Consider the following 13,690-nt stretch of genomic DNA (forward strand, 5'->3'; position numbering starts at 1 on the left):
CAAAACCTTAATATTCGTGTAATTAGTCGAGTAATTAGCATATGAAGATAATTGTAATTAATCTTAAGCATGTAATTAAGCACTTTATTTTACGAAATGCAGTCTTTTGACTCGATATCCTTAATCACCATATAGAATAGCATTTATACCGACATTTTCATTAAAATGTGAAGAAGTTGAAAATCTGAGCAAAATATTATCCAAGGCAATAGCCTTGGATTTTTCTTGATTTTTTTGAAAAAATAGATTTTATTGAAAATCTGAGCATAGATGCTTTTACGTCTGCTGAATAAGAATCTGTGGTCAAAACCTTAAAATTCGTGTAATTAGTCGAGTAATTAGCATATTAAGATAATTATAATTACTCCTAAGTATGTAATTAATCTCTTAATTTTACGAAATGCGGTCTTTTGACTCGATATCCTTAATCACCATATAGAATAGCATTTATACCGACATTTTCATTAAAATGTGAAGAAGTTGAAAATATGAGCAAAATATTTTCTTGATTTTTTTGAAAAAATAGATTTTCCTGAAACTTCTAGCATATTTGCTTTTACGTCTGCTGAATAAGAATCTGTGGTTAAAACCTTAAAATTCGTGTAATTAGTCGAGTAATTAGCATATTAAGATAATTATAATTAATCTTAAATATGTAATTAAGCGCTTAATTTTACGAAATACTTTATTTTGACTCGATATCCTTCATCACCATATAGAATAGCACTTATACCGACATTTTCATTAAAATGTGAAGAAGTTGAAAATCTGAGCAAAATATTATCCAAGGCAATAGCCTTGGATTTTTCTTGATTTTTTTGAAAAAATAGATTTTCCTGAAAATTCCAGCATAGATGCTTTTACGTCTGCTGAATAAGAATCTGTGGTCAAAATCTTAAAATTCGAGTAATTAGACGAGTAATTAGCATATTGATATAATTATAATTACTCTTAACTATGTAATTAAGCGCTTAATTTTACGAAATGCAGTCTTTTGCCTCGATATCCTTCATCACCATATAGATTACCACATATTCCCAGATTTTCATTAAAATCTGAATAAGTTGAAAATCTGAGCAAAATATTTATCTTGATTTTTTTGAAAAAATAGATTTTCCTGAGAATTTCAGCATAGATGCTCTTACGTCTGCTGAATAAGAATTTATGGCCAAAACCTTAAGATTCGTGTAATTAGTCGAGTAATTAGCATATGAAGATAATTGTAATTAATCTTAAGCATGTAATTAAGCTCTTAATTTTACGAAATGCAGTCTTTTGACTCGATATCCTTAATCACCATATAGAATAGCATTTATACCGACATTTTCATTAAAATGTGAAGAAGTTGCAAATCTGATTTTCCTGAAAATTCCAGCATAGATGCTTTTACGTCTGCTGAATAAGAATCTGTGGTCAAAATCTTAAAATTCGAGTAATTAGATGAGTAATTAGGATATTGATATAATTATATTTAATATTAACTATGTAATTAAGTACTTAATTTTACGAAATGCAGTCTTTTGGCTCGATATCCTTGATCACCATATAGATTACCATATATTCCCAGATTTTCATTAAAATCTGAATAAGTTGAAAATCTGAGCAAAATATTTTTATTTTTTTTGAAAAAATAGATTTTCCTGAAAATTTGAGCATAGATGCTTTTACGTCTGCTGAATAAGAATCTGTGGTCAAAACCTTAAAATTCGTGTAATTAGTCGAGTAATTAGCATATTAATATAATTATAATTACTCTTAAGTATGTAATAAATCTCTTAATTTTACGAAATGCGGTCTTTTGACTCGATATCCTTAATCACCATGTAGAATAGCATTTATACCGACATTTTCATTAAAATGTGAAGAAGTTGAAAATCTGAGCAAAATATTGGATTTTACTTGATTTTTTTGAAAAAATAGATTTTCCTGAAAATTCCAGTATAGATGCTTTTACGTCTGCTGAATAAGAATCTGTGGTCAAAACCTTAAAATTCGAATAACTAGTGGCGTAATTAGCATATTGATATAATTATAATTAATATTAACTATGTAATTAAACGCTTAATTTTACGAAATGCAGTCTTTTGACTCGATATCCTTCATCACCATATAGATTACCACATATTCCCAGATTGTCATTAAAATCTAAAGAAGTTGAAAATCTGAGCAAAAGTTTTCTTGATTTTTTTGAAAAAATAGATTTTCCTGAAAATTTCGGCATAGATGTTTTTACGTCTGCTGAATAAGAATCTGTTGTCAAACCTTAAAATTCGAGTAATTAGCCGAGTAATAAGCATATTGATATAATTATAATTACACTTAACTATGTAATTAAGCGCTTAATTTTTCGAAATGCAGTCTTTTGCCTCGATATCCTTCATCACCATATAGATTACCACATATGCCCAGATTTTCATTAAAATCTGAATAAGTTGAAAATCTGAGCAAAATATTTTTCTTGATTTTTTTGAAAAAATAGATTTTCCTGAAAATTTCAGAATAGATGCTTTTACGTCTGCTGAATAAGAATCTGTGGTCAAAACCTTAAAATTCGTGTAATTAGTCCAGTAATTAGCATATTAAGATAATTATAATTACTCTTAAGTATGTAATTAATCTCTTAATTCTACGAAATGCGGTCTTTTCACTCCTTAATCACCATATAGAATAGCATTCATACCGACATTTTCATTAAAATGTGAAGTTGAAAATCTGAACAAAATATTATCCTTGGATTTTTCTTGATTTTTTTGAAAAAATAGATTTTCCTGAAAATTCCAGCATACATGCTTTTACATCTTCTGAATAAGAATCTGTGGTCAAAACCTTAAAATTCGTGTAATTAGTCGAGTAATTAGCAGTTTAAAATAATTATAATTAATCTTAAATATGTAATTAAACGCTTAATTTTACGAAATACTTTATTTTGACTCGATATCCTTAATCACCATATAGAATAGCACGTATACCGAGATTTTCATTAAAATCTGAAGAAGTTGAAAATCTGAGCAAAATATTTTTCTTTATTTTTTTGAAGAAATAGATTTTCCTGAAAATTCAGCATAGATGCTTTTACGTGTGCTGAAGAAGAATCTGTGGTCAAAACCTTAAAATTCGAGTAATTAGCCGAGTAATTAGCATATTGATATAATTATAATTACTCTTAACTATGTAATTAAGCGCTTAATTTTACGAAATGCAGTCTTTTTCCTCGATATCCTTCATCACCATATAGATTACCACATATTCCCAGATTTTCATTAAAATCTGAAGGAGTTGAAAATCTGAGCAAAATATTTTTCTTGATTTTTTTGAAGAAATAGATTTTCCTGTAAATTTCAGCATAGATGCTTTTACGTCTGCTGAATAAGAATCTGTGGTCAAAACCTTACGATTCGTGTAATTAGTTGAGTAATTATCATATTAAGATAATTGTAATTAATCTTAAGTATGTAATTAAGCACTTAATTTTACGAAATGCAGTCTTTTGACTCGATATCCTTCATCACCATATAGAATAACACTTATACCGACATTTTCATTAAAATGTGAAGAAGTTGAAAATCTGAGGAAAATATTATCCATTAATTACACGAATTTTAAGGTTTTGACCACAGATTCTTATTCAGCAGATGTAAAAACATCTATGCTAAAATTATCAGGAAAATTATTTAAAAAAAAAAATCAAGAAAAATCCAAGGGTATCCCTTTGGATAATATTTTGCTCAGATTTTCAACTTCTTCAGATTTCAATGAAAATGTGGGCATAAGTTCAATTCTATATCGTGATTAAGGATATCGAGTCAAAAGGCTGCATTTCGTAAAATTAAGCGCTTAATTACATACTTAAAGTTAATTATAATCATCTTAATATGCTAATTACTCGACTAATTACACGAATTTTAAGGTTCTGACCACTGATTCTTATTCAGCAGACGTAAAAGCATCTATGCTGAAATTTTCAGGAAAATCTATTTGTTCAAAAAAATTCAGAAAAAGCACCTATGGTGGAGGGTGAAATTCTGTAGGTTTGGATAGATATCATAGGAGAAGCAAGCTATATTATTGTATATCATTGTAAAGGAGACCTCTTACAATTATATAAAGTAATATTCATTAAACCAGGCTCTAAATGTTACAGAAATGAAAGAATATTCTGTGACTGAAGTGAATGTTGGAAATTAAAATGACGCTGCTTTAGATATGTCAAGTAACTTGCTGTACAGACTTACATTAAAAATTTTTAAGCTGTCATACCTCAACAGATGTTGCGAAGTTTATGAAGGTGAAGATTGTTCAACGGGAGAGGAAGTGGCATTGAAAGTGTTCCGTCGACACCAGGAATACGAGGGAGCACTTCAGCGTGAGCTGAAGTTTCTCAATGCCCTATCCACCCCTGGGGCTCCTGTTGGTATTATCATGTTGATTATTACTGTTCTTTTCTTTCTCTCCTATCATTAGTATAGACTAAATTTTGTATTATCATTCCCAGAGCAAATGAAAATATATCACAGCTTTTCTTTCATGATTAAGGGTAAATATTTACCTTCATTGCACTTTATTGACATAAACATTAACAACTTTTCCTTTAGAAAAGATGTTTGAATTACTGAGCTGTGAACAACTATGTAAGGGAAGAAAGAAGATAGATGTAGTTAGTTCTCATTGAAAATTGTCTGGTGCAGGTTAGCTGACGATGCCATTCATATTACTTTGTTTAGTTCCACTTTTCGTCATGGATATTTTAACACCCACCTGCCTAAGTCACCGTGCTTTCCCTTGATTTGTGAGATGAACTATTCTTAAACACGCTTCACCTTTTCAACTTTCACAGCATCTGCAACCAATCAATAAAACCCCTAATTCACTACCTCTAACATTCTTCCACAACAGATGCACTTTTGTCACACTAACCTGCTGACCAGGACCACCTGGCACACATGACATGAATCTGACCACTTACCCATTTTGATTACTTAGCACTCATCCGACCTTGTTTACACAACAAAATAAACTGTATAACATAATGGCAAGCATTTACACAATATGTAGAATCTCTACTATGAAACATTATTGACAGTTTTCCTTCTTAGAACATGCCATGCTTAGATGAATATCATAGATTCATCACATAATATGATATGAGAAAGTTTTTATAAAGTTTTATAACTTTGATATTCGCTTTTTCTTCACATGTTCTTTTCATTCACTCTGTTGAATTATTTCATGTTTAAAAATATGCCTTTACTGATGTTGATATAATAAATAAGATACTGAACTTTTTCAGTTAAACACATTGGAGAGTTTCAGTGGCAAGGAAGAGACGTTCTGGTGCAGGAGTTATTGAGTCACACTATACGCAGTGTACTAATTTATCATGAGGATCGCACTTGCTCACCATGGCTCATTATTACCTTGGCAGCACACATTCTCAGGTGGGTTTCATACACTTGTCAGATGAAATCTTCAGTACATTGCAGGACTGAATAGAGCTTGCAAATAAAGATTTTTTTAATTTGATAAAGAATTTTAGGTACACATGCCTCTTACATGCCTAGGTTGTAAGCAGCATATATACCACAAAATGGAAAGCCAGACATTTTAATTGTTGCCTTCTTCACAGCCAGCTGCCACCTAACACTTACTAGTCTTGAGTTCAGTTGATCTTTCAGCTACACTTTGGCATAGCTAACTTGCTGTTAACCCTCACTATCCCCAGGCAGTATCAGCCTGGGGCTTATACCCATACCCTCTTACACATTCAGCATACATAAATTCAAGAGGTTGCATGACAGTAGAGTGTTCAAGAGATGGAGCCCCACAAGTGTAAAACAAATAGGTAATTTCCAGAACTCTTTCTTCAACAGAAGAGCTACCCCATCCTTTGCTCTGTTCCTCTCCTGCTGACTTTACCCCTATGACATTCCCAGACCATTCTTCCCCCTTTACTTTTAGCTTTGTTTCACTCAGAACTGGGATATCCAGAGTCCACGTCTTGAGCATACTGCCTATCTCTCCCTTCTACTCACTCTGGCTACATCCACAGTGTTTCAGATGCCTCAGCAAGACCCTTTGATAAAGATGAACTCTCCTCACTTAACTCCTTCTGTTCCAACTTTTAGAAATTTGAATACAAGAGGAGGAGAGTTTCCATCCCCCAGTTCATGCCCCCTTGTTAGTCATCTTATATAACACACAAGGAATATGAGAGAAGTATTCTTTTTCATGTATCCCTAGGGAAAAGATAAAAAAATTGCTTAAAATTTTACTAGACCTTTGTTACATTATACAAATCTTGTATTCGATAAACTTTCCCTCTCACCTGGCAGGATTTTCTACTATACATCAACCATGAATGCATCATTTAAATTGTAATGCATCTTAATGCATCTGTAAGTCTTGAAAAAAAAAAAAAGCTTTGAGCAACACCAGAACATTCATGATGCATTAAGCAAACTCTAACAAGAAACTTTAAGTACAAAATTAAGGTACAATATGTAATTTTATTATTCATGGCATTCCCAGTGCACTAACACTTAAGTTTGTATTAAAACCTCTTGGGTTTTGAGAGAAAAATTTATACAAAGAATCACGTCACTTCTTTTGAGGTAATTTGCCAGGTTGCTTTCTATTTCATCACTTAGAACTTGTCTGCTTACATAGGAAGCTAGTTGAAACCCTCTTTGATTTTCTCAGGAATGCAGTATTCCAGACTGCCCCTCTGGCTGAAACATCCTCAGTCTACCCTTCTGTGAAGCAGAGGACAGTGCCACTCTTTTGTTTGGTAATGATAGTGCACTTTCTCCATTTATATAAATGTTGATTAATTGTTCACACTCTCAGGGGCCTGAAGTACCTTCATGACAATGGTGTTGTTCATGCTGACCTTAAGCCACCAAACATCATTTGGGATACTCAGACAGCCACCTTCAAACTTGTAGACTTTGGTGTGAGTTTCACCACAACAGAAAATTTTTTCCACACAGTACAAAGTGCAGGTAAGGCTTGAGGAGGTAAGTCATTATTTTTTGAGTTTTCATTTGTACAGTGTATACATGAAAACCTTGTCCGCCTCCCCATGCATTTTCAAAGGTGATGTCACACTTACATTTCTAGTACTTTGTCATCTCTCCTTTGGCCTGGATTACAATCTGTAGGTATCTGGGCATGGAAATGGCATGGTTCCTGGGGTATTCTAGATCCATTTTTTGGGTCATTATCTCCTGAATGAAGTAAGGCACTGGTTAAGTGAATCATGAAGTAGCCACCTGTTTGTTTGTTTAGAGTGCCCAGTGCACCTAGAAATCATGTGTGTCCCCACATTTTCTTGCTTTCAGGTGAGAATTCAGGCTTTCTCTTCCTTAGAGAGGTGAGAACCCCTCAGGAAACAGCATCACTACCTCCTGCTTCAGCGAGGTAGCACCAGGATAATTGACAAAAAAGGCCACATTCGTTCATACTCAGTCTGTAGCTGTCATATTTATGCACAAAATCCACAGCTCCCTATCCACATCCAGGCCCCACAGACCTTTCCATGATTTACCCCAGACGTTTCACATGCCTTGGTTCAGTCCATTAACAGCATGTCTACTCCTGTATACCACATTGTTCCGATTCACTCTTTTCCTTTTACGCCTCTCACCCTCTTGGATGTCTAGGCCCCAATCACTCAAAGTCTTTTTCACTCCAATCTTCCACCTCCAATTTGGTCTTCTGCCTCTCCTTCCCTCCATTTCTGACACATATGTCCTCTTTGTTGACCTTTCCTCTCATTCTCTTGATACAGTAAACCCTTGATTTATCAGACCCCTATATAATTGATTTTAGATTTAACAGACTTGACAAGTGATAATTCAGTACATTACTTGATGAAAATATAAGACATTTTAAGAAATCTCAAACGCTGCATCATGTGCATTTCATATCACACTTTTTTTTAGTAGCGTGGGGTAGATTTGTTTTGTTTCAGTCTCAGTCTGCCTCAAGCTATTGTGCAGTCAGGTTGTATACAGAGTGGTTCTGTTATTGAAGCCACAAGAGACCTTTCAGAAAACTGGGTTCTGGGGTTATATGATGTGGATGATAATAATAATGATAATGATGATGATGATAATAATAATAATGATAATAATAATAATATTAATAATAATCTGTTTCCCATTTTAGAAAGTTAATACAAGGAGGGGAGGATTTCTGGCCCCCCGCTCCCGTCCCCTCTAGTCGCTTTCTACGACACGCGAGGAATACGTGGGAAGTATTCTTTCACCCCTATCCCCAGGGATAATATACATATATATATACATATACACATACACACACATACACATACATACGCACATACACACACACACACACACACACACACATATTTATACATATGAGAAATGTAAGAAACAATTTAGAAAACTGAAACTTCTAGCTTGAAATGAATGAAAAAAAAGAATGTCACATAATGGTTCAACCTCTGGCTATGGAAAAGGGAAATGTATAATTTATTTACACAATGTCAATAGCAGTTCTCATCAATTTAACCACTGTATCAATAAGCTTCAATGTCTAAGCTACATTTTTCTCCAATTTCACTATTTTCCTTCACATTTTCAATTGTGTCTGAAGGTTTTACTTCTCGGAAAGCAAAAATGGGTATGTTTGAAGGAATAGTGGTTCCAACAATGTTGTATGGTTGCGAGGCGTGGGCTATGGATAGAGTTGTGCGCAGGAGGATGGATGTGCTGGAAATGAGATGTTTGAGGACAATGTGTGGGGTGAGGTGGTTTGATCGAGTGAGTAACGTAGGGGTAAGAGAGATGTGTGGAAATAAAAAGAGCGTGGTTGAGAGAGCAGAAGAGGGTGTTTTGAAGTGGTTTGGGCACATGGAGAGGATGAGTGAGGAAAGATTGACCAAGAGGATATATGTGTCGGAGGTGGAGGGAACGAGGAGAAGAGGGAGACCAAATTGGAGGTGGAAAGATGGAGTGAAAAAGATTTTGTGTGATCGGGGCCTGAACATGCAGGAGGGTGAAAGGAGGGCAAGGAATAGAGTGAATTGGAGCGATGTGGTATACCGGGGTTGACGTGCTGTCAGTGGATTGAAGCAAGGCATGTGAAGCGTCTGGGGTAAACCATGGAAAGCTGTGTAGGTATGTATATTTGCGTGTGTGGACGTATGTATATACATATAATTAATAATAATATAAATATAATATAATATAAATATAATTAATAATAATAATAATAATAGTAATGATAATAATAATGATAATGATAATAATAATAATAATAATAATAATGATTAATTATCCCTGGGGTTAAGGGAGATAGGGTACTTCCCACATATTTCCTGCATGTCTTAAAAGGTGACTAAAAGAGGTGGGGTTACCTCCCCCCCCTCCCTCTAGTTTTACTTTTCCAAAAGAAGGAATAGAGAAAGGGCCAAGCGAGGATTTTTCCCTCTCAATGAGTGAGGAGAGGTTGATGAAAAGGATATAAATGACTGCTGTGTTTGTGGAGTCAGAATATGCAGTCAGTGAAAAGCAGGACATTCAGAGTTACTTCTGTTCAACTAACACGTGATCCTCCCACACTGATACCTTTGTGAGTGATCATGGTTGTCCTGCTGCCTGTTAAGAGCTGCTGTCTGTATGTAGCATCCTCTGTGAATTGTGTTTTCTTTATGTTGGATTATTTGTGATTATGCATAAGTCATTTATCTAGAATTGTTGATATTTCATATGTCAAACTCCTTAATATTTATGAATTCATTCTTTTTAGAGCATAAAGCTTGTGATGGGCTTGTTACAAATATCAGACTATAAGACCATTGATTGTTTTTAGATTATGAGTTTCATCAAACTTCCAGTCCCTGGGTATTCACATCTATTGTTGATTTTTATCAGACTAATAGTCCCTTGGATGTTTAGGATTGTAAAGTCTCAACAAACCTTTGACTGTATATGAGTGTTCAGTCCCATCAAACTACCATATGCTTGAGAAATAGCTGTTCATTTCCTTAAACAACTGAACTCCAGAATTATATTCGAATTCAGTCTCATCTTTCTGTAAGTCCCCCAAATATTAAGAGCTGTTCAGTGTCATCAAACCACTTCGTTTTATTATACAGTTGGACCATAGAGTGCATACAGAGGTTAAATCTCTTCAATCTGCTAAATCTCTAGTATTCACAAATATACGGATGCATGGATATAGTAATGATATATACATGAAGTCTGTTGGGGATGAGAGAGCTTGGGAAGTGAGTCAGTTGTTGTTCGCTGATGATACAGCACTGGTGGCTGATTCATGTGAGAAACTGCAGAAGCTGGTGACTGAGTTTGGAAAAGTGTGTGGAAGAAGAAAGTAAAGAGTAAATGTGAATAAGAGCAAGGTTATTAGGTACAGTAGGGTTGAGGGTCAAGTCAATTGGGAGGTGAGTTTGAATGGAGAAAAACTGGAGGAAGTGAAGTGTTTTAGATATCTGGGAGTGGATCTGGCAGCGGATGGAACCATGGAAGCGGAAGTGGATCATAGGGTGGGGGAGGGGGCGAAAATCCTGGGGGCCTTGAAGAATGTGTGGAAGTCGAGAACATTATCTCGGAAAGCAAAAATGGGTATGTTTGAAGGAATAGTGGTTCCAACAATGTTGTATGGTTGCGAGGCGTGGGCTATGGATAGAGTTGTGCGCAGGAGGATGGATGTGCTGGAAATGAGATGTTTGAGGACAATGTGTGGTGTGAGGTGGTTTGATCGAGTGAGTAACGTAAGGGTAAGAGAGATGTGTGGAAATAAAAAGAGCGTGGTTGAGAGAGCAGAAGAGGGTGTTTTGAAGTGGTTTGGGCACATGGAGAGGATGAGTGAGGAAAGATTGACCAAGAGGATATATGTGTCGGAGGTGGAGGGAACAAGGAGAAGAGGGAGACCAAATTGGAGGTGGAAAGATGGAGTGAAAAAGATTTTGTGTGATCGGGGCCTGAACATGCAGGAGGGTGAAAGGAGGGCAAGGAATAGAGTGAATTGGAGCGATGTGGTATACCGGGGTTGACGTGCTGTCAGTGGATTGAATCAAGGCATGTGAGGCGTCTGGGGTAAACCATGGAAAGCTGTGTAGGTATGTATATTTGCATGTGTGGACTATGTATATACATGTGTATGGGGGGGGTGGGCCATTTCTTTCGTCTGTTTCCTTGCACTACCTCGCAAACGCGGGAGACAGCGACAAAGTATAATAAAAAAAAAAAAAAAATAATATACAGTACATTTTTGTTTTTCACTGGTAGGGTACCAGGCACCTGAGTGTGTAGGATGGAACAGAACAAAAAATGTGACAGGAAATACACCAGCTCTACAACGACCAGGACCACCTGCAGACATCTGGAGTGCTGGCTGCATTCTTGCGGAGGTATGAGCAATATGCAGAAGGTGATGTACTGTACTTTTGTTGACAAAATTGGCATAGGTGTGTCTTCACTGGCAGTGATACCAGTTGTAGGTGAAGTGTGCTAACACCTATGTATTATTGATTGACAGTAGTCAATTAGCAGTGGATGGAACCATGGAAGCGGAAGTGAGTCACAGGGTGGGGGAGGGGGAGAAGGTTCTAGGAGCATTAAAGAATGTGTGGAAGGTGAGAATGTTATCTCGGAGAGCAAATATTATTATTATTATTATTATTATTATTATTATTATTATTTTTTTTTTTTTTTTTTTTTTTTTGCCGCTGTCTCCCGCGTTTGCGAGGTAGCGCAAGGAAACAGACGAAAGAAATGGCCCAACCCACCCCCATACACATGTATATACATACATACATACATACATACATACATATTATTTATTATTATTATTATTATTATTATTATCATTATTATTTATTTTTATTATTATTATTTTTCTTTTTTCATACATATTTGCCCTTTCCCACATTGCAATTTTTGGTAATTCATTAGGGAAATAGATTTGCATCAAAACCTCTCCATGAGGAATATTTCTCATGTTAGATATGAATGTGGGGATGAAATATTGTTTGACAGTCTCTGTAACCTGAAATTAAGTCATTAAATTACAATTTTTAAAAATTTCTGATAATTCACTTCATATTTGTTGGGTATCTGTCTGTTAGGGGAAGCAGTTTTGGTGTTTAGAGATGTCTTATGGCACAAGCAATTATGGCTAGCACAGAGAAAGAAGCCTTATGTCACAAGCAACCACAGTGAGAACAGGGTAAGAATCTTAGTATCGCAGATACCCACATAACACACTAGATGAAGCCCTGGTGTATATCCCTCACTAGTCACTGGTTCATTAGTGATAGTCTTTGGGGCACTAATTATGGCAGTAATGGTTCTGTGGAGTTTAAACTGATAGCATTAGGAAAGTTCTTTACATGTCAGAAGAGACGAGACAAGGATGCATGAATCAACAAAAGTCAACAAAGTTGATGGCTCACCAAATTTAAATGTTTGTAGAATGTAGCAACAAATATGAATGATTTACCAGATTGTTTCCTTAGTTTAGATATTTCTCAACATTTCCTGTTACTGATGAGAAAAATTTTTGAATTTTTGTTCAATCCCATTCTTGGGGTCCCCCCAAAAAATCTATAGGGCTTGATTCTTTAATTTAATGGATAATAGTGTAAAATAGGATATTTTTGTGTTTAGACTGAAAAGCTCTCATTGTTGTGTGTAACTTATGATTACAGTTCCTGATTGGGAGTCAATTATTTTCTGGCTCAAGCAAGTGTGAGGACATTCCTGACACATTGAGATGTGCATTAACTAGCTCTTCAACCCATTACACATTCAAGTTCCTGAAGGATGCCTATCACTTCATTATCAGGTAATTGTGTAAATGTCTTGTTTATATCACAGAGATGCTTGCAGGTATCTTTTTTGTTATTTTTATACCAAAATTATGTTCAGTCACAGCTATTGGAATTTTGGGGCCATAGACAAAAACTTCATTTGTGTGTCATCTGCCTGGTCCTTGACTGTATAAGGGTGTACCCAGAAAATTTTTTTCTCCTGAAAAACATTTTGCTGCTTTTTACAAGCAGCAGAAATACAAAAAATAATTGAAACAATGTAGACATGAAATCTTTGTACATATTTATGATCACTTTAGATTGTCTCCATGTTTGGTAGCTGCTGGTGAGACTTGTTAAATGTAAAACTTATTAATTACTTATGATTTGTTAAATGACTGTGTGTTTATCGTGCAGCAAAACATATGCAGTACGTGCTTTTAGAATTATGCTGTAAATTTGCTTTCACAGATGTTTACAGATATCTCCGGAGGAGCGAGCCACTGCTGGTGACTTACTGTGTGATCCATGGTTAGTGCACCAATATCGTCCATCATTGTTCGACCTAACATTGCTGCCAACATGTGTACTTCGTATTCTCAATGTAGTTGATGCTAATCGCCCTACTAATTTGCCAGAGACTACAGGTAAGGAGCAGATGAAAAATTACTATATCCAGTAATTTATTCTGTACGCATAAAGCTGGGTGGCATGTTAAGAACTTTTCTTAATTTCATAGTGTTTGTCTTGGTGGATTTTAGTGTTAGAATATTTGCGAAGGTACTCTTCAAGATGATTACTTTTTATTCAAAAGAAGCAGATTACTTTTGCTTGAAGTATATGGAATGGGCTCTTAAAACTGAAAAGGCTGAAGATAGATTTAGCGGTGTGAGC

At 35.2% G+C, this 13,690-nt stretch overlaps 1 protein-coding gene across 1 annotated transcript in view; it reads left to right on the forward strand.

Annotated features, from left to right (window-relative positions):
• The window catches only part of LOC139754777 (serine/threonine-protein kinase Kist-like), a 33,828-nt gene that overhangs the window by 15,703 nt on the left and 4,435 nt on the right, over positions 1 to 13,690 (forward strand). The window contains exons 3-8 of the mRNA XM_071672561.1: positions 4,266 to 4,411; positions 5,288 to 5,435; positions 6,844 to 6,998; positions 11,274 to 11,395; positions 12,695 to 12,831; positions 13,268 to 13,443. Coding sequence (XP_071528662.1) covers positions 4,266 to 4,411; positions 5,288 to 5,435; positions 6,844 to 6,998; positions 11,274 to 11,395; positions 12,695 to 12,831; positions 13,268 to 13,443 — 884 coding nt within the window. The remainder of the gene's footprint in view (positions 1 to 4,265; positions 4,412 to 5,287; positions 5,436 to 6,843; positions 6,999 to 11,273; positions 11,396 to 12,694; positions 12,832 to 13,267; positions 13,444 to 13,690) is intronic.

This window comes from Panulirus ornatus, chromosome 2, assembly GCF_036320965.1.
Source record: "Panulirus ornatus isolate Po-2019 chromosome 2, ASM3632096v1, whole genome shotgun sequence".
NCBI classification, from domain to species: domain Eukaryota; kingdom Metazoa; phylum Arthropoda; class Malacostraca; order Decapoda; family Palinuridae; genus Panulirus; species Panulirus ornatus.